Raw genomic sequence first — 20,411 nt, 5'->3', positions numbered from 1 at the left:
GGTAACCAGCCTGTGCCTGGAGAAGGAACCACACACCCCACATGGGCTGCTTCAAGGATGATGAGACTGTCCGTGTCTAGCGCGGTGTGTGGTACATACCGTCACTGGAGTGTCCCACCATGTCCACCCTTCACCGTGGCCCCTGCAACAGCGCCTGCGGCCTGCCTGCCTCCACTCTGTCCTCCACACAGCCTCACTCCCTTTCCCAAGCCACTCCCTTGCTCAACGACATGTAATGGCTCCTCATTTCCCACAAGAGAAAGGCAAGTTGGGCATTTAAGATGCGCACCTGCCGGCCCTCACCTCCCTTCCATTCCCACAGAGAGGGAGGAGGTGAGCCGACTCAGCACGCCCTGGGCTCAGCTTCCTTCCACTCCTGATTTTCAGAGCCAGGGACTCTATGCAATCCCGACCACTTGAGTCTCCAATGTTCCCCTTTAAAATGGGTCCAATCGCTACTGTCCCGTCCACCCCAAGGAGCAAACGAGCATCAACTGCAGTGCCTGGTGTGATGAACTGGGCCCGAAGCCTTCGAAGGAAGCCAGGCTTTCGAGGATGTGTGAGGCCTGGGGAATTCATTTGTTTCAAATAACCATCAGCGAGATTCCAGGTTTCCTCCCCAGAGTTAAAATGGGCCGCGTTGAAAACTCAGCCCGCTCTGATGGTAATTAATCCCGATCTCACGCTGGGCAGCCCGGCTGGCCTGGCCTGGGAGCACCACGTGCTGGCCGGCCCATGAATAAAACCCAGAGAGATCCAGACAGGCAGATACGGGCACCAGGGCCCCGCGGTCCCTGGGCAGGAGCCCCAGGGGAGGGAGGAAAAGCTGCTGCCCGATCTCCGAGGAGTCCCAGCCGCCACTGCACCCCTGGGTTCCTCCAGCCAAGCTGGCACTCGGGGCTGGGAGGACGGTCTCTAGTCCCACACCCAGGCGGGTCCCAAGGGCTTGGGATCGGGCCAGTCCACCCTCCGGTCCTCCCAAGCTGGCTTGGGTGGGGGCAGCAGAGTGCAGTGTGGGGGTCCTAGGCTCACGCTGGGCAGCACCCCTTCCCAGCTGCGTGGTTTGGGGGAAGCTCCTTCCAGTCTCCAAGGCTTGCTTCCCAAACTGTCAGAGGAGGATCGTTGTAGCACCTACCCGCAGATAATCTATAAAACGTGCTAATCCTGGTGCCTGGCATGCAGGGAGAGCTCAGAAAATGAGTTATTTCTGTTAGGCTCCTGGAACTGGCCCACTCGAAAGTTTAAGTGCCCCCCTCCCCCGCTACTGCCTCTGTTTTGGAGAGAAAGCCAAAGATGTCCCTCCTTAGAAGACTGTTCTTGGCCCAGTTCTCCCAGATGACCCAGAAATAAAAGAAAACACTGGGGGATACAGCTAAGCATTGCTGGAAGTATATAATACCCTTTCAATGGATAAGAAACCAGAGAGGGACTCAGAGAAGCAAAGTGACTTGTCTAAGGTCACACAGCTAACAAGAGGCAGAGCCGGGGTCATTGGACCTGTTCTCCTACCATGGGCAACACTATCAGGTGTGTCTCTGATGAAGTATGTGGCCTTAGCTAGGTCCCTCCCACTCTGTGTTCATCTGGAAAAGGAACATTCTAGAGCCTTCCAGACCACAGGCACTTTATGAGCTCTGGGGGCCAGGTAGGGAGAAAAACAGTCAAATCATTTCCACCTCATGGAGAAGGTCAAGGGCCAGAGGAGAGAGGAAGGGGCAGTTCCGGCTACGGGGCGGCCATAGCTCAAAGGCCTGGACACTCCCTCTTGGCATCTGTTCTGCCCCAGAAATGGGGGCATCCAGGCTAGAGTCTGACCTCACCCACAACATCTGCAGAGCAGACTCCGAGTGCCACTCAGGACCCGGGACCAGCCTGGTGATGTCAGCTCACAGCCCAGCTCCCCGACATGACAGCGCCAGCCCCAGCTGCGGGCCTGCTGAACCCTCCACCCACCGCCAGAGCCAGGGCCAGGGCCACAGCTGTCCGCAGGCCCGAGCGCTCCCGCTTAGTGCTCACTTTGTTCGCGGCCTGCGAGGGCGGACCCCACCCCCTGCGCCCCTCGGCCCTGGCCCAGCCCCTGCCTGTTCTGCACACAGCGGAACATGCTGCCGCTTCTTTCCAGGGCCTGAAGCCTGAGCGGGTGGCTCCGGATGATTCACGGGCCGGGGTGGGATTTTCCACTCCACACCGCAAACAACAGGGCCTCTGAGAGGGCCCAGGGCTGAGGGGGCGGACAGCGGGGGGCTGCGGGCCGCCTGGGGGAGGGGGAGGAGGCCTGGGCTCTCCGGGTGCACGCAAATGGCCCCCTCCGGGCCTCCCCCAGGGTCCTGGCCTCCCACAGCCAGGCCTGGGGAAGCCCGTCCCACGGAACAAGTCCCCCCTTGTGTCCGGCTGAGCAGCCCGCCGGCCAGGCCTTGCCGAGTCTGTGCTGGCAGGCACCTCCCCTGGCAGCTGTCAGGCCAGGGGACCGTTTACAGGCCTGGGATTCGGGGACGGAGTCCAGGCCTGGGTGTGCTCTCTGCCATGTGACCCTCTCCGTCTCGGCTCTGCGTCTGTACCCTGACGGGGTGGGCAGGAGGTCTCCAAGAGCCTCTCAGACCATCTGAGTTTACTGTTATTCCCAAGAACAGCTGGGTCCAAGTTTCTCAGTAGGAATCCAGCACTGAGAGGCCCCGTGCGCGTCCCTGCGTCTCCCGGGGCCTCCGGGCCTCGATTTGCTCGGCTGTGAAATGGGGATGGCGCCCTGTGTGTGCATGTGGGTTGTTCTCCCTTTGCCCTCGGATCCATTCTGACCCTGCGAGCCAACCCCCCACCAGCTGGCCCTGGCCTCCTGGCCTCCAGCAGATGGGCCAATGGGAGACCCAGGCAAGTCCGGACACAGGGAAGGGGACATGTCATTTCTCCCTGCTGCGCTCTGCTGCGGCTAGGTGTCAGCTCTCCCAGGGCTGGAGAAGGCCTCCCCCCAGGACGGTCAGGCCTGGGTGTCAGGACCACATGCTGTAGGACCCAGCTTCCTCCCAAGCTGCCTGCACCTCTGTAAACAGCCTCCTAACCTCTGCGGGTAGCCCTGCGCCTGGCCTGCAGCCAGTGCTCCTCAAGTAAACCACCCAGCACACAGTAGGCCTCCAAGATGGCTGAAGGCAGCCACCCCTCCCACCTCCTGGGGCCCTTGCAGGGGGGAAGTTTCTCAAGATCTATCCCCACTTTCCCACCAGGAGCCGCCAAGAGGACCCGAGGCCGCGGCCTTGGGTGGGGGTGTTGCAGGAAGCAGCAAACAAGTCCAGGAGCTCGGACAGACCCTGGGCGCGGAGGTTCTGGTGCTGGGTGCCCCCACACCCCTTCTTACTGAAGCCACAGAACCCTGGAAGGGTAAGTCATGCTGTGTCCCTGTTTTACATGGACAGAAACTGGGACTCAGACAGGTGACGTGACTGCCACAGCGCCAGACCCCTAGAAGCCTCTCCATCAACACGGCGAAGACCGGATGGACGGCTAAGCCAGCGGGCGGCTCCCGGCCAGGCTGTTCTGAATCTGCCTGCTCCCACCGCCCTCTCGGCCTCTCACCCAGGAAGCGATTCTGTGTAGCCTCCAGGAGCCTGGCCAGGAGTTGGGGCAACCTGGTCCTTGAAGGGGTGCATTTGTTTCTTGGATGGTCACAGAGCCTCTGCCATGAGGCCCCAGCCCAGGCTCCCCAGGGGACACTGCAATAAGAGCCAGTGCCTTCAGATGCCAGCAGCCTGACCGTGGGTAATGAGGCCCTAGGGCACCCCCTGCCCGTGGGGCTTCCGGGAGCTTCCCTGCAGCTCTGGGAACTGCCCTTGCCCCACAGCTCACCTGGGCCCAGGTTTTCCCCCTCCCCCTCCTGGGCTCCCACAGAGCACCTCGAAGATCCGCTACCACCCCTGCAGGCCCTGGGAACCCCAGCCTGGCCTCGGCCAGCAGCCTTGCACCCCACCTAGACCCCACTTATGCACATTTCCCCTTAGCCACCCACCGGCTCTGCTCCTCCAATACCCCACACCCCAGGGGAGACTGAGCCCGGGAGGGGGAGGAACTTCCCCAGTCACTCTGCAAAACAAGCTGAGATGGCCCCGCATGCTGCCCGCTGCTGCAGCTCCCTGGGTGGCGTCCCAGCCAGGCCCCAGGCTGTCCTCCCACACAGCACGTGGAAGCTGTCTATCATCCTGCAGTCCACAGAAACCGAGGGTCAGAGTGGACCAGTCACAGTAGGAGGAGGTGGAGCCGGGACTTGAACCCAGGTCTGCGGGTCCCCAGAGCCAGGACAAGGAAACCCTGCTGCTGCTTAGATCCTGAAGGCCCCCTCCGGGGTGGGGAGAAGATGAGAGAGGACAGAGATGGGGGGGGGTCACGTCACTGCTCAAAGGAGACACTGGTATCTGGGGGGAAGGAGAGAGCTTTTTTCCACCTGCCACACGGTGGACAAAGATTCTAGAAGCTTCTTGGTCCCTCCTGGAGCACAAGGGGCAGGTAGGATAGGGGCAGCACGGGGTGTAAAGTAGGGTGGCACCGAGGCGGGTTGATGTCCTCCCTCCTGCCCTTGGTGGTCAGGACGGGAGGGGCAGGAAGACCTTGGAGAGGGGCAGGAACCAGAGCTCCCAGCTCCCACAGGAACCTTCTGGGCCTCCCGGCCAGGTCCTCCATCTCTCTCTCTCTCCCCAGCTCACCCACCCGTCAGACAGGGATCAGCAACAGCAACTTTTCCTTGACTGGCTTCCACGAGGGGCCACAGGAGACGCTGGGCAGGAGGAAGCGGCTCATCAACTTGACTCAATACCAAAGCAGAACATTCTGTGAATAAGGAGCCCTTCCTCTGAGGCCAAGGAGGAGGCCTGACTCACCTGTGAAGCCCTGATGTGACCCGGAGCCCCAAGAGAACACAGGGAGAGGGATGGAACGCACTGGTTTCCCAGTGGAGAGTCTGACCCTCTTATGGGCTGTGTAGCCTTGGGCAAGTCCTGACCCTCTCTGGGCAGTCTCCTACCTCTGTATCTGCCTAAGTTAGAGGACTGAATTGAATAATACCTAAGCATCTGTCCACCGATCAGGCTGATCCAGTACCTTCTTTGATGAAGGAGAAGCTCAAGAGGAGGTTTAGCAGAAGGTGACCCAAAGCCCTAAGGCCCGGGGTAAAACAACAATTTGAGCATAAAATAGGCCCCGAAGCCAGATTCTATACCAAAAAAAAAAAAAAAAGTTCCTATTCCAGTTCTGCTCAGCTAGACCTGGCCTCCCCTGCTCCATACCTCATGTGGCCTTGGGAGGGAGAGCTGGCCTCCTCCACTGAGCTGGGACATGCTGTGTGGCCAGAGCAGGAACCCTGGGCCTCCCCATCTGCTGTTGAAGGGAACAGTTCACCCGCTTCTGACCTCACTGCAGCTTGGGAAGCTGAGGTGTCAGTGCCCAGGGCGGCCAGGGCCAGAGGCGGGCTGCTTGGCCTGGGGGGTGAGGAGTTCCTCACTCTCCCCTCCCTCCACTGCCAAGTTCAGAACATGGAACTCCAAGGCACGTTGACATAACCGCATTGCAATGCATCGCGTTCCATACGGTCGACAATATGGTTATAATAAAAGCGGACTCTCCGTCCCCTTGGAGACAGGCTGAATAAATATTATTCCTAATGATTATTAAAACTCATTAAGTGTGTTTGTAAGGCCTGGGAAGTCCCCGCGCCGGCCACTGTCTCCACATGGTAGGGAGCCCTGACTTCCAACACAGCCCAGGGGGAGACCCCGCTCTGGGAGGGAGGGTGGAGGCCACCGACTGGAGGCCATCTCCAAGGAAGGAGGAGGACAGAAGAGGCCCGAGTCTTCTGGAAACTCCATCCCACCACTCCCCACCCGGAGGAATTGGCCTCCAGCTACGGGAAGGTCGTTGCCCCTGGAGACGGTCCCGGCAAGCCAGAGGCAGCGACCCTGAGACCACCTCCCGCACACGGATTGCTCTCCCTCATCCCTTCCTGTGCGCTCCGGCCCCTGCTGACCTCCCTCGGCCCCAGCTCCGCTAGCAGGGCCTGCAAAGCAAATGCCCACAGGTACTGGCCAGACAGCTAATCGTGATGGGTGACAGGCTTGGTCTGCTGGCTCAAGTGGGAGGAGTGGGGAGCCTCGGTGACAGAAGGTTTGTCCTATCTCACAGGGCCGCCCATGGATCCCTCTACCACCCACTTTCCAAGAGAAATTGGTCCCCAAGACTTTTATAAGACATCTCTCAGGGGCTGGGATGTGGCTCAAGCGGTAGCGCGCTCGCCTGGCATGCGTGCGGCCCGGGTTCGATCCTCAGCACCACATACAAACAAAGATGTTGTGTCCGCCAAATACTAAAAAATAAATATTAAAAAATTCTCTCTCTCTGTACCTCTATCTCTCTCACTCTCTCTTAAAAAAAAAAAAAAGACATCTCTCACAGTTTTAAAATACTAGTCACTTAGTAAAGAATACCGCACGTGCCAAACCAAACACATCCACAGCTACTCACAGCTGACCTCTGCCCACAACTCCCAGACTGCGGCAGGGCCTGCTGTCCTGAGAGCCAGCTCTGAGGGACGCTCTGCTGCTCACCCGGACCCAGGGCCAGGATGTCAATGGCTTTCCTGAAGCCACTAGACCTACGCACAGGTCAGCATAGAAAGACCTTGGACCCGGGCCAACCAGAGCTCAGGGCTGCCCCTACCTGGGGATGGCCCCAGACCCAAGTCTGGCTCAGTGGACAGGAACCTGCAGCAGGATGTGCAGAAGGAGCCCGGAGGAGTCACGCAGGGTTCCAGTGACGACTCCGCCACCCCCGCTCCCCTGCCCTGGTCAGGAGCAGCCTCTTGACCAAGCTGCCCTCTGCCCTCCACTGGACGCAGCACGCACCCCACCCACACTTACCGGCAAGCCACAGTCTCCCTTGGGCCCTGGAGGCCCCATCAGCAGGGGGAACGGTGTGGGTCCCTCCAGGTGAATGAAGGAATAGCCGCTGCTCGTCATGGGCCGGGCACCAGAGGACAGGACGCCCACGGGGGCCGAGACCAGGGCCGGGGTGGTCTGTCCACTGGGCGGGGACTGTCTGGGACTGGCCCTGGTGGTCGGGTCATTCAACAGGACATCCCCGGCTGCCTTCCCAGGTCTGAGGGGGACGGGCTTCTGGGGACCGCTCTTGGGTCCGGCTTTCTTGGAGGTTTCTGATCCAGTGGGTTTCTTGCTTCCGGCGGAGACGGAACCAGGAGAGCGAGTGGGGGGTACAGTTCTGGGAGTTCCAGTGCCCAAGACTGAAGCCACCATCACGGCTGGTGGCCGAGCTGCTCTGGGAGGGCCAGGGCTGGTGGTCGGCAGAGGTCTGCGGGTGGCGGTGAGGGCAGAGGCTGGCCTCCTGGCATGGCTGGCTGGCCTGGCCTCAGCAGGGGCTACTGTGGAACCGGCAGTGGGAGGCAGGGGCCAGGTGCTGGGGGCCGGAGGCCGGGCCACGACAGGGTTCCTCTGGGCGGGCTTCGCAGTGGGATGGGGGACTTTGACAGGACCTGGGCGGGGAGTGGGCGGCGCAGGCTTCGGGGTGGGCGGAGCTGTCTTAGTGAATGAAGACAGAGCGGCTTTCTGGGTAGGATGAGGGCTTTTCTCAGGGGCTACTGAAGGAAAAAGGACGGAAGGCTTGGTGGAGGGACTCTTAGGGACGTGGGTGGCTGTGACTGGCAATGGTTGGGAAGCCGCGGGGTGAGTTCTGGTGGAGCCAGCCAAGGAGGCAGGGGGCAAGTGGGCAGGGGCTTTACTGCCTGACCGTTTGGCAGGTGGCGGTGGGGTCCCGGCTGGGCCTCCCACAGGGACACGCTGGCGAGGATCTGAGGGGCTAGTTCTTTGGGGTTGGGTGGGCCTGGCGGGAGCCACTGTCACTGCAGGCCCCCTGCCTGCTGGTCGTGACCCCAAGGCAGGCGTGGCAGTGGTCAAGTTCTCCAGGCCTAGCAGGGCCAGGTCACTCTGGAAGGTGAAGGGTCTGCTGGAGTCTTGGGGATAGAGGGGTCGCAGCTGGGGCCAGTCCAAGCCAGCCTGTGCACACTGCTTCCTCAGGTGGGCGCAGTAATTGTGAGCAACCCGCGTCACGGGGTGGATACTGAACTGACAGAGGGCCCCTTCGAACTGGACAGCACGGGGGCTCATCTTCCCAAAGAGGAAGGTGCCCTGAGGGTCAAGCGTGGGATCCCTGTGGAAGGGCAGCGGGACAGGCACCCGGCGCTGCCCGCAGGCCGTCACCAGAGTGACCGTGCGGCCACGGAGCTCGAGGGCCAGGTGGTGCCAGCGACCATCGTGCACGTCCAGGTCGAAGGCCACAGAGCGCCGAGGCCCCAGGTGGACCACGGTCTTGCCGGGGAGGAACTGCAGGCCCAGCTGCAGCTCATGCCTGCGGCTGCGGACGGCGAAGAGGAAGGCGTGGTTCACCCGGTGGGAGCAGAGACTCAGCACCAGAGCCAGCTCCGTGCCCAGGGCCACGGGGACCAGGGCGGCCGTGGGGGCCTGCAGCCGGGCCCTCTGTGTGAAGATGAAGCCCGACTGGAACGGAATGACCCCCGGGGTGGCGGGGCTCCGGCCGCCCCCTGGCTTTGTCCAGCTGAGGCCCAGCCGCTGAAGGACGTCCACATCTGAGAGAAGAAGGGAGAGGACATCTGAACATAGCGCTGTCCCATGCCAGGGGCCGAGGGCGCTGCACTGGGGCTGTCAGGCACGCACCGCGACCCCTTGTAAGGCTGCATCGTCCCTATCACAGCTGAAAACACAGACCTCCCGGTTCAAATCCCGGCCCTGCCACTTCCCGACCCAACCTCAGAAGGACATATGACAATTCAGTGAGGGAACACTCTTTTTTAAAAGAGTCTGGCACAAAACAGCAAATGACAGCTGCTAATACCTAAAGTCACGAGGGCCACCACCCGCCAGTGTCCAGTGTTAAGGTGTCCTTAACAACAATGACACATTTTACAAAGCCACCTCCTCCAGGAAGCAAACCCCTACGTAAGGGGCCACAGTGACAGGAACAGACCTGTCCCCAGAGCTTGGTAAAGGGAGTCCAGGGGACTGACTGTCTCACCACCCCCCTCCAGAACCTGCCTCGTCTCCCCTCCTGTAGAGGTCTCTGCCTGGGTGGGTGGGGCAGGCTGAGGAGCTGACCTCGGCCATCAGAAAGGTGACGTGTGCTGACCCTTCCCCCAGCGTGGCTTTGAAGAGAGCAGAAAGACTCAGGTATTCCTGCAACCTCTCTCCTCTGGGGAAGTGTGTGGACATCTGACTGTGGTCACATCTGCCCCGTAATTACGTTGGCGGGGTTTGCCAGAGGGAAAGGAAGGTTCCGGAATGTTTATGGAAAGCCTTCCTGACCTTCCCTCTCCCGGGTCACTTGATCTCCTGCAGTTGGCTGAGCTGCCAGCATCTACAGAAGCCGGCTCCCGAGATCCGACTCCGCGGGGAAGTGGAGGCTGCCTCCAGAATTTCCATCTGGGTCAGGGCCTCGGGACTCTGCCCAAGTGTGCTGTCCCATCTCTGTGCGAAGGCCATGTCGGGGCTGGGATCCAGCACCGGGCACTTAGTCGAGTCTCAGTTAGCAACTGTGAGGTGGACGGAGGGGTGGGGTGGGGGGCGGAGGGTTCGGCCACTGTAGAACACAGAACTCAGATCTGGCAGCACTGCCCAGGGTTCCATAGTGGGCTCCAGAGGCGGCAAGACGCGCCTGACCAGACCTGCTGGGAGCCCGGACCCCAAGCCTCAGTTGCCCCTGCTGAAAACCCAGGCAGATGCCTCACCCTAGGGCTCCTGGAGGGACGAAATGGCCACCTTCCCCACCATCCTGTAACTCTGCTCACGTCTGTTCCTGACCCCTGGGCCTCGATTTCCCTGCCGGGAACACACAGGAGCTGGACCAGCCCTGGAGACGGTGCCCTGGTCAAGGGTGTTCTAGGAAGAACTGGAGAGCTCGGGGTGACTGCACAGCTCCTGGATTTAAGACCCCGTTCTTCCCCAGGACTCAAGAGCTGCTCTTCACCTCCAGTCTCCTTCCCTTCTTTCTCATACCTTCGCCTGTCCCAGGCTCTAAGGTGACATAAACCATGGCTTGGGGTGGACCTTGTAGGTCTTAAGCAATGAAACCCTCTTATCATCATGGAATACTTCAAACAGGAGGAGCCACTTGGTGGGGGTGAGGTGGGGGACAGCAAGCCACCTCGCCCCGCCCCAGTCCCACCATGCCAGCCCCGTGCAGTGCGTCCCTCCCCACACACAAAGCCCACGGCCCAGAGGACCACAGCTGGCCAGGGAAGGCAGCCTGCAGGAGGCGTTCCTTCTTATCCTCTCCAGGTGGGTTTCAAAGCCAAAGACCAGCCTGTCTCCAGGACCCCCAGCACCTTCTGTAGCTAAGGGACAAAGTCCCAAACCCTGAGACCCGGAGTTTCCATGAATCTCTGGCCACTGCAGACAGGAAAGGGCAATGCTGACCCAAAGTCTTCGGATGAACAAAATCGTTTTCAAAAACGGTAAATGCTTTCCATGCGCGTTTTCTCAACTGACCCAACGACCTGTGAAGGTGGACCCTTTACCGTCCCCGCTCCATAGCTGGGTTAGATGGAATCACTTGCCCGAGAGCAAACGGCTTATCAAAGGCGCATCTGGGGCTGGAACCCAGGGCCCCTGACCCCAGGGTCTCTGTTCTTAGCTACTCAGCTCGACTACTCTGGAGCCGCCCAGATTCACTGGAAGGCAGAGTAGAGTCACTTCCAGAATCCCATCAGGGGGGAAGAGACGGGGGACAGGGAATGAATTCAGCCCAAGGCCAAGATGGAAGGGCCCGGCCAGCTGGCCCCAGCAAGATCCCTTTATTACATAAACCTGGCTCCACACAGCTCCGGCCGCTCCCCAGGCCCCTCGGAGCCTGACTCAGGACTCTGGACAGCTGTTCACCTACTTTGTGGGGGAAACAGCAAGCTTGGAAAATATGACATTTGCACAAATGTTGCTGGCCGGTAGAAGTCTCTTCCGGGCATGGACCTCCCTCCCAAGGGCCCAATCCCTGCCCAGGTCAGGCCACGGGGACTCCCGGAGTGCCCGCTGCCTGCCCCAGAACACAGGCGGGCGTGGAGGAGGGGGAAGGGCAGCTATTTTAAGAGGCTTTGTGGCTGCTTGACAAACAGATGTGGGAAAGGTTTCGATTTCCGTGGGCAGCTGTGTAGCCGGCCCACTGCCGCCCTGGTCCCCTGAATAGCTCCTCAGGGACAGGCGGGAAGGGAGGATCTCACGGGAAGCAGAGGGTGGGATTCCAGGCTGAGAGATGACAGTTGTGCACTTACTGTCTCCTGAGTGTACCCACTGGACAGAGAGGGGCACCTGAGGCTCATAAACCAAAGTGCCTCATAGAGATCTGCCCCAGACAGGGCCGTGACCATGGCCTCCCCTACCCCTCGCAAAGCCCGGTGGGTCATGCAAAGAGAATGTGCCAGTGAGTGACCCCTGTCTCCTGAGGGAGAACCGAGACACAGTCCCAATCAGGGGCACGGATGTCGGCAGCCCCTGAGTCCTCAGGCCCCTTCCGCCTTCCTTTGTCTCCCCTGGACAAAGAGAAGAGAGAATTACCTTCAGGAGCTCCTTGGGTGGAGGCCAGGTGACAGGCAGACCAGACTAAGATCCAGGCGAAGAGAAAGCCCCTAGGGACAGCAGACAGCACACACAGTCAGCTTCCGCCCTCCGCCAGACCCAGCGGGGAAATGGGGTGGCCCAGCCCCCGTGCCACCCAGGGCTCCCCTGTAGAGGTGCCATCCAAGCCCCCAGGTCCCTGGGCCCAGGCTCTGGAGCAGGACCTGCCTGCAGGGTACCAATGCCCCCACCAGCTCCACAGACAGCTAAGCCAAGGTCACGGGGCAGGAGGACTTACACTGGGTGGCAGGAGACCCAGGGACCAGCTCAGAGCGGGTGCACTGAGCAACCAGGAGCCCGTCCCTCCCCACCCTGGACCTCAGTCTCCATATCTATATGACCTCATGATCTTGAGACCCTGCCAAAGGCCCCTGCCAACGGGCAACAGAGCCAGAGCAGAAAGGAAGGTTAAGTGGGAAGGCCCGACTTGACCATTTGAGTGGCCACTGACCTTCAAGGGCAGGGGAGAGAGACCCCTTTCCCAGGCCCAGCACTGGGCAAGGGCAGCTGCCCACTGACTTATGCAGATGGAACATGGGAAACCAGGAGACAGGAGGCTGACCCAGGTGCACACCGGGCCCTGGGGCTTCTCAATGGGTGACCCCAGGGCGAGTCACTCAGCCCCCTGAGCCTAGGTTGTCCCCATCCTCTCTCTCTCCTAGGCAGGCATGAGGATGAACTCAGCGCCCACATGTTAAGGGCTCAGCCTGTCGATAGTCACAAAGGCCATCCCCCCTGCACACCACCACCACCACCCCCTCCCCCACCGCCAGCCCTGCACTGAGGCCAGGAGCTACAGGTCTGCTCAGGGGCTCTTGCCAAGATGGGCAGAGGCAACATCTGATTTCACCTTCCTGTGCCAGCAGCCACCAGTGACACCTGAAGCCACTCAGGGTATCTGATCCCCAGGTGGGCAGAGGGGAGGGCGGCACGTGGCCAGAGATGGCCAGGATGCAGGCAAAGAGAGCTGGTCCAGGTGGGTGGGGAGGGCTAAGGCTGGGGTGGGCAGACCAGGGTCCATTTCCAGCTAGGATGGTGTGCAGCTGGGGAGCCCCGAAATCCAGGAAACCCGCATGCCAGAATGGCCGTCCCGGACCCTAGGCCCTTTGGAAGATAAGCTCAGCCTCCATTAGCTTTCCCTACTCTCAAATTTAATAGCGATTCCCATCAACAGCAACCATAACTTGGGCGCTTTGGAAGACACTGGTGCTTCTCCACCCACAGCCATCCCTCCATCCTGCAGTCACATGTGGACATGGACTTCAGAGGACTCCAGATGAATCTGGACAAGCCTAAGCCAATCCTGGGAATGGCATGCATATATTACTCAAATGTGGCCAATGAGATGGGAGTGGTGCCTGTCTGGGAACCTCAGGAAAGTGTTTTAAAAGGACAAAGAGGTTTTCTTCTAGCCTCTGCATGTCATTGAGTGAGGACATCCCACTTGGAGTTGTTGCAGCCATTTTGCACACGTGAGGTAACAAGCCTCATATACAGATGAGGATAGCAGAATGGAAAATAACGCGTTGAGATGCTGAATTATCCAACCCTAGCATTGCTCTTCCTTGGGGCCTCTTAACATGGGAAGCAATAACCCCATTATTATTTAAATCATGCTGAATTGGCACTTCCCTTACTTGGAGAAAACTCATTTGCCCGCAAGCCGGCTGGAACAGCTCCCAGGTGCTGATGATGGTCCCTTTGCACATCCTGCTCCATCAGCTGGACACTGCTCTCTGCCTGGTCAGTTCCCACACGTCCATTAGCTCCCAATTTGCTGTGCTCTCTGAGTCACACCACACCCACATCAAGTACTTGGTCACCACTGTCCACTTCCCTTCCTAGAAGACGTCCCCCAAGGGCAGAGTGAGCTGGCCTGTTCCCTCGTCCACGCCTGGCAGACACATGGGAAGTGTCCAGTGCATTCTCACGGGATGAATGAAGATCAGCTGGAATCACAGGGCTCTGGGCCTTGAAGTGTCCTCCCAGCACCCTCGTCCGGCTCTGCTCTGGCTTTCCCAGCCCCGCCCCCCCCCATGGCCTGCCCTTGGGCTCACCAGGGCAATGGTAAAGGTCAGAATGCCCAGGTGCCAGGTGAGAAGGGCAGGGTAACCCCCTGCAGACCTCCCACACCAAGCCAATGGCAGCCTCATTGGTGCTGGGAAGGATCACGGTGGCCAGAAACTGCACCGACCCAGAACTTCCCAAGAGACATTGTTTAATTTGGCATTGGAGAAGACCAAGGTGGGGACGCAGGGACAGGCACCTCCCCATCAAGGCTTCTCTGCACATAACTCCTTCTTCACTACTGCTTCCTACCAGGGACACCCTCCAGGATACGGTGGCCAGATGGACGGGGAAGAGCTGTCCCCTGCATCCTGGTCTCGACAGCCCCCGCGGCACGCCCGCATACCAAAGGCTCTGAGAAGTCCTGCAGCAAAGCAGTACCCACACTCGCTGCCATCCTGCAGCCCCCCAGTCCAGAGGACCCGGGAACTCATTTGTCCTGAGAATGCCTTCTCAAAGGACATTGCTCTTCTTCGCCTTTCTGAGTCCCTGCCACCCCTTGGTCTCTGTCACTGTCCCTCCAAGCCCCTTCTTCTCCTGGACTCTCCATGCACCGGCCCTCACTCCGGGCGTCCTTCCCTGTGCCCTGCCACATCCTCCCTCCTCAGAATGTTTCCCAGGCTGACAAAGGGAGGCCAGGCGGGAGAGAGGAGCTCAGGGACACCCATGTCCTCCTCGATGGATCGCTCTGGTGTGGCTAAGGCAAGACGATGACTCTTTAGAAACCGGAGGGAAAGATTTTAAATCCTCCAAGCTCAGGAGAAACAAGACTCGGGGAGGATGGAATGGAATCTCCTCTTGGGCTAACACCGTGGCCTCTAGCCTGCAGGCCGGCCGCCCATTCATTCACCTCTGCAGACACACCGCCCTGCTGGATGGGTGCACTGACCCACGACTCCCCAAGGGTAGAGCACATTTGAATGGGAGAAGGTCCTTAAAGATCACCCAGGGGCCAGACTCCTATCCCCCGAGAGGAGAAATGACTCCTCCATGCCACAGACCCCACTGGGCAGTCTCCGGTGGAGAAGAAACTGGAGACCTGTGGGGCCTTCCTGCATGCCAGAGACCACAGTCCCTGCCTTCACCAACAGGAACAGAGAGGTAGCCAGGGAAGCCAACGAACCATCTAGTAAGTAAGCTCCGGGCCTGGAAAGTTGGCTCCCAGAGGCCCTGCTGCTTCTTCCCTCCGGTTCCAATCCTGTTTAGCTACTGTGAATAACGCTGGTGCCGGTGCTGGCTCGGGCTGTGTTCTAGCAGACTTCTGTTTCCACCACCACCGCCTGTGGGCCCTGGCTCAGCGATACCCGGGCTCCAGGATGTCGGGAAGACTCAAGCACAGGGGCCAGGGAGGACAGGAGGTGGCCCTAAGCACAGCCACAAGAAAGGGGCCCCAAGAAGGGCACCCAGCTGTTCCTGTCCCTTGCCAAAGGCCCTCTGCAGCCCACCCGTCACGGCTGCTCCTGGACAATGAGGCGACCAGAACCTGCACCCTATCTGGACGGTCTTTTTTCTGTCCTTGTCACCTGGACACACACAGGACCCAGAGATCCACCTCAGCTTAACATTCCCGGGAAGCTCAGAGCTCAGATCCGCAAGAAGGCGGCCCTGTGGACACTACTCCCACGGGTGAGCTGGGAGCCATGGAGTGGCAAGGGGGTGGCCATCCTGCCTGCCTCCGTGGCACAGCCAGGTCTTGTGTGCCCAGATGGCCACACCCAAAGTCCTTTCTCCATACCTTACACCTCCTCCATGGGCACACAGACAGGTCATCAGTCTGGACAGGATGCAGCCCAGAACTTTCCCATTGACTCACACACCCATTCAAGAAGTGAGTAGTAACACAAATAACAGCTGCCATTTCTGAGGACTTACTACATGTCAGGCGCTGTTCTGAGCTCTTTTACAAGAACACTGTCGCTAGCCATACCCAAGCCCTGCCAGCTGGAGATGGGCATGCCCCTTTGTGGGTCAGAGAGGTGAGAGGCTTGCCCAAGCTCACAGTTCAACCTCGAGTTGGCCGGGTTGCAAGCCCCCTGAAGTTAGCCCGGGAGGCTTCCCTACCACCCTCCACCACCAAAGGGCTGGCACTCCCCCATGCCAGGCCAGGCAGTGAGGGCACCAGAGGATCCCCGACGCAGAGATGGGGGAGCAGATCGGCCAACAAAATAACAGGGAAAGTGTTCTCAGGAAGGGCAGAGAAAACGGGTGACATTTTGAGGCTGGTGAGACTGTGGAGGGACCGCAGGGCTTACAGAAGCAGAGGAAGGGAACATGTTCTAAGTGCAGAGAGGAAAGGCAGACAAGCAGGGGGCGGGGATGTCATGGCGCTCACTCTGGTGACCGGTGGGGGAGCAAAGCTGGGAGGCACACTAGAGTCAAAGGGCACAGGACCCACAGCCAGGGAGACAGGGGGAGGCAGGAGCTGGCCTCAAAGCAGTGGGACTGCCCATTTGCCCAAAGCTTGGGCTGGGTGCTGGGGTGCTTGCCTGGCACAACTTCTCTGCCCAACCGCTGGCATCTGCCCTGGCTCAAGGTCTTCTGGAGAAAATGAGTCAGCACCGCGCTCACTGGGGCTGTGTGCGTGTGTTGCGGTGGGGGTGGGGGAATCTCAACCAGCCAGCTTTTTCCAGGACTTGGGGAAGAAGGGGGGGGGGCATCATCCCCCTGATTCCAGCTCAGAGGGGCGGGGCTACAGCCCTGACCAGCCTCCTGGGAGAGCCCTTTGGGTCCTGCAGCATGGAAAGACAGCTAGTCCTGTGTTTGAGCCCCAGGCCACAGGGCCCAGGGCTGCTCCCAGCCTCGCTCACTCCCACACACACCCACACGAAGCGACTCGCCCTTGCACACCCTCGCTCTCTCCAAAAACTTCTGCACAAGCTGGGAATCCCAGCCCCTGGGTGCCAGCTGTGCTCAGCCCCGCCTCGGAGATTCCCTGCCCTCCTCTGGCCTCGGTCCCCATCTGTACAAGAGGCTGGATTTGGTGATCTTCCAGGGCCCTTTCTGCTCTGACACGCCGGCTCTCACTTTCTCTCTAGCACTCGGGAGAAGGACAGGAACTAAGTGCTCCCCCGAGAAGCTGAGAAACAGACACCCAGACACACACACACACACACACACCCTTCCAGAAACGCCGGGACGTGCAGAGCCACACAGACACTGAGTCGCGAGCAGAGCCCCCGGACCGGGAGACGGAGAAACGTGTCCACAGCCTCACAAGAACCGATGGAACCAGAGACGTACGGACTGGGACCTGCAGACACCGAGCCACTGGAACACACCGAGACCGCCCCGAACAGAGATCCTCTCCTCCCCCAAGTGTCCCCAAAGTTCCCACTCTGCAGGTCTCCTGCCGGACGCTCCCCGCACCACCACCCGCCCCCGGTTGGCTCCACACCGACTCTCCGGGCAGGTCCCCGCCCCATAGGGACCCGACAGCAGAGCCCGGCGCTGCAGGGCAGGCAGTGCTCGCCAACCCTCGCCCGGCTGGGAGAGCAGCCCCTGTTAACCCCTGGAGTCCCGCCTCGCGGAGAAGCAGGAAGGGACAGGAAGCTGACGTTCCGCTGGAAGCGTCCGGCGCGGCGGGGAACCCCAGCCCTTTCCAGATCCCAGCAGCAGGAAGCTGGGGAGGGGGCGTCCCCGAGCTCGTACTCACCCCCCGCGTGCCGCCGCCACCGCTGTGCCTTGGGCCCCCAGCGCGGATCCCGCTCCCATGGCAGGCCCCTACTTCATGCTCCCGAGCCCGGGGGGCAAGTGTGGGCGCGCCCCATGGGGCCGCCAGCCCCCGGCCCCGCCGCGCCAGGCCGGCTCAGAGCGCGCGGCCCCCGCGCCCCCAGCGCAGCCCCGCGCCCAGGGGCGCTCCAGCAGGCGGGCAGCGCGGCCGGGGCCCCGCGGGCGCCCGCGCCAGGCCCATGGTCCCAGGAGTCCGGGCGCAGCGCTCGCCCCTGCCTCGCTCTTTTTCTGCTTCCACGGAAAAGGAAGAAGCAAGAAAAAGAGGGAGATGATCAAACTTTTGGAGGCGGGCTGCTGGCGGTCTCTGGAGGCAGAGCAAGGCCGGGCGAGGGCGCGCGGAGGGCGGTGGAAGCTGCCTCCCCGCCGGCCTGGGGGAGGAGAGGAAAAGGAAGGATTTGGGGGAAATGAAGGCGATTTAAAGTCTCGGCCCGCGGCAGCTCTCCACCTTCCCCCTCCCCGCGCCGGGCCGCCCTCTGCTGCCCCCTGCTGCCCCCTGCCGGCCGCGGCCAGGGACACAGCCTCAGCCGGCCCGCCACGGCCCCGCTGGGACACCAGCCCCCTCCTCCTTGTAAAGATGGGGAAACAGATTCACCGAAACAAGGGATGGCCCAAGGCTGCACAATGATTGACGGCAGTACCTGGATTAGGAATTTCTGACCTGTGAGACTGTAGGTCCTCAAATCTACGGGGCGGTTTGGAGGAAGAAAGGGGATGGATTCTACTCCTGAAAGAATCTCAGAGTTTCAAGGACAGAACTGGGAACAGGACTTGGAGTACAGACTCCCACAACAACCAGTGTTTTCAGCCCCCGACACCCACCAAAAAGATTGCTTCACCAGATTCTGAGCTCCCGGGAGAAAGAACGTGGTGGGTGGGCGTGTTTGTGTTTGCTCACCCTCCTCTCCCCTGCAGCTCGGTCAGAAACGGGGATTTAACCCCCCAGAGTGGAGCAGACACCCTGGGATCCTACACTGGAGCGCAGAGTTGCACGCCTTTGCCCGCCGCCGGTAGATTCTCACATCCCCAACCCCAGGCCAGCAATGAGACTAATCCCCACCCCCACCTCCATCTCTTTGGGCAGACGAAAACACACACACACACACACACACACACACACACCCCAAATTCAGATACACGCTCACACTCATTCACATGCAGGTATGCAGCCATGCAACTTAGGCTCACGTAAAAAACACCCTGGGATGTCTGGATTCAGCGCACACTCGTGCACAGGAGTGTTTGCACTCACTTAAATACACCCTGTGCTGTCCATATCCTCCTCAACGTACACATCAGCGCGCACACCGCCCATACACACTCCCACGTGCACATACAGCCCATGTACCCAACCAAATGCACACACATACACGCACGCACACCCCTCCACAAGTGTCCACCACACTCATGCACACACACACACACACACACACACACACGTCTCAGGCTTGTACCCACCTCTGCACACGCGCGCACCTTTACGCACATACACCAATACTCCTAGAGCTACAGGAGTCCCCAGGCACTTACTGTGTCCCTAAGTGGGAGGCTGGCCGGTCGGTCCTTCCACGGGCGCCTAACGGCATTTGTATTCATGGGTCCCCGCAGCCCTGAGCGCGGGCGCGGGGGCGGGGGTGGGTGGTCCCCTTCCCTAAACGGGGCGCGGGCGCGCGGAGCGCAGCGGCACCGGGAGGGGCATGGGCGCGCGGGACTGCGCCGCCTGCCCGGTCCGCCTGCGCTCGAGCTTGAGCCGCTCTGCGTCCTCGGGCTCCGGCACGAGCTCCGGGAACTGGGGGAGGCTCATAGGTGCTGAGGCCGCGGCGCTCGCCGGGCCTTTTGAAGTCTCCGCTGGGGGCGGGGAGGGGGCGCTGAAGGCGGCCTTTTAAACCGTGGCTGCACGCGGGCTCGGTGGAGCAAGGTGTCTGGTTTCAACAAACTTTAGGAAAAGTCCCAAACCGGAGCGGGGGAGGGAGCCGCAGGACTGTGTGCTGCTTCCTGAAGGGGGCAGAGCACCCATGGTTGCCAGGAGGGAGGCAGCCTGGGTACCCAAGAACCCGCAGGCGGCTGGATGGCGCGCGCAGCTACCACCACCGCCCGGCGCCCCTACATTGAACCTGAGTTCTTAACCTCAGGGTAGAGGAACCCTAGAGGGTGCAACTGTGCACCAATTGTGCACACTCGCGCATTCTTCTGGAGAGAGGCGCCACGGGTTTACCTCGGGTTTTCAGAAGTCCGCAGCCCCTGAAGGTTGAGCACTCCGTCCACTCATAACTGGTATTTTTTGAGCTGCATACTTTGTGCCAGGCACATCGTGTCTTTGTTTACATTTTCGGTATTTTGTTCATAGTGGATTTTTTTTTTTGCATTAATTTTGATACTGTGGAAGAACTGCATTAAATATTATGTATCTTGATTATTTGGGGGGGGGGGCTTTTGATACCCCGTTAGATATTGATCTCCATGATAGAATTATATCTGTGTGTGCTCCCTAGTATTTTGCATCTTCACTTGCCTTGGGGTTCAGGCCCTGTCAGGCGCTGTACTGAGCACCACTTTCTGAGGAAGACCTGTTACTATGTCTATTTTCAGAAGGGAAAGTGGAATACAGGCTGGTAGGTGATGCGGTGGGATTTGAACCCAGGTAGCCTGACTCCAACCTTCTGCATCTCAGCAGGATACTCCAGGCTTAGCCTTGGAGGAATTCTGAGCAGATCCTTGTCAGCATCTTTAGCTTCATATCCCAGCCCTGAACCCAGTCTCTGCTACCTGCACCAGCTGGGGGGCTTCAAGGCCCGTGTCCCTATTGCTCCTCTCAGGCTCTCTCTCTCTCTCTCTGCTCCATTTTTGCCTGTTCACAACCTCTTCGTCCTCGTCACCGCACTCTGGTTGGCTGCTCTGCCACCCCACCCATGCCATCGTGCATATAATGATATTATCATGGTCAGTTCCATCTCT

General features: G+C 60.0%; 1 protein-coding gene across 2 annotated transcripts in view; it reads right to left on the bottom strand.

Moving 5' to 3' along the window:
- Col27a1 (collagen type XXVII alpha 1 chain) overlaps nt 1-17,524 on the bottom strand; it is a 125,939-nt gene extending 108,415 nt beyond the window's left edge. For both annotated transcript variants that reach the window (XM_046451416.2, XM_046451417.2), the window contains exons 1-3: nt 17,383-17,524; nt 11,604-11,674; nt 6,891-8,629 (exon numbers count right to left, since the gene is read on the bottom strand). In XM_046451416.2, coding sequence (XP_046307372.1) covers nt 6,891-8,629; nt 11,604-11,674; nt 17,383-17,441 — 1,869 coding nt within the window. In that variant the 5' untranslated portion in view covers nt 17,442-17,524. The remainder of the gene's footprint in view (nt 1-6,890; nt 8,630-11,603; nt 11,675-17,382) is intronic.
- Nucleotides 17,525-20,411: the final 2,887 nt, after the last annotated feature.

Source organism: Marmota monax, unplaced genomic scaffold (assembly GCF_021218885.2).
Source record: "Marmota monax isolate L192 unplaced genomic scaffold, Marmota_monax_Labrador192_F-V1.1 WCK01_AAM20220418_F8-fsc00020, whole genome shotgun sequence".
Lineage (NCBI taxonomy): Eukaryota > Metazoa > Chordata > Mammalia > Rodentia > Sciuridae > Marmota > Marmota monax.
The sequence above is the reverse complement of the archived record's forward strand: the minus strand, read 5'-3'. Positions and strand labels throughout refer to the sequence as shown.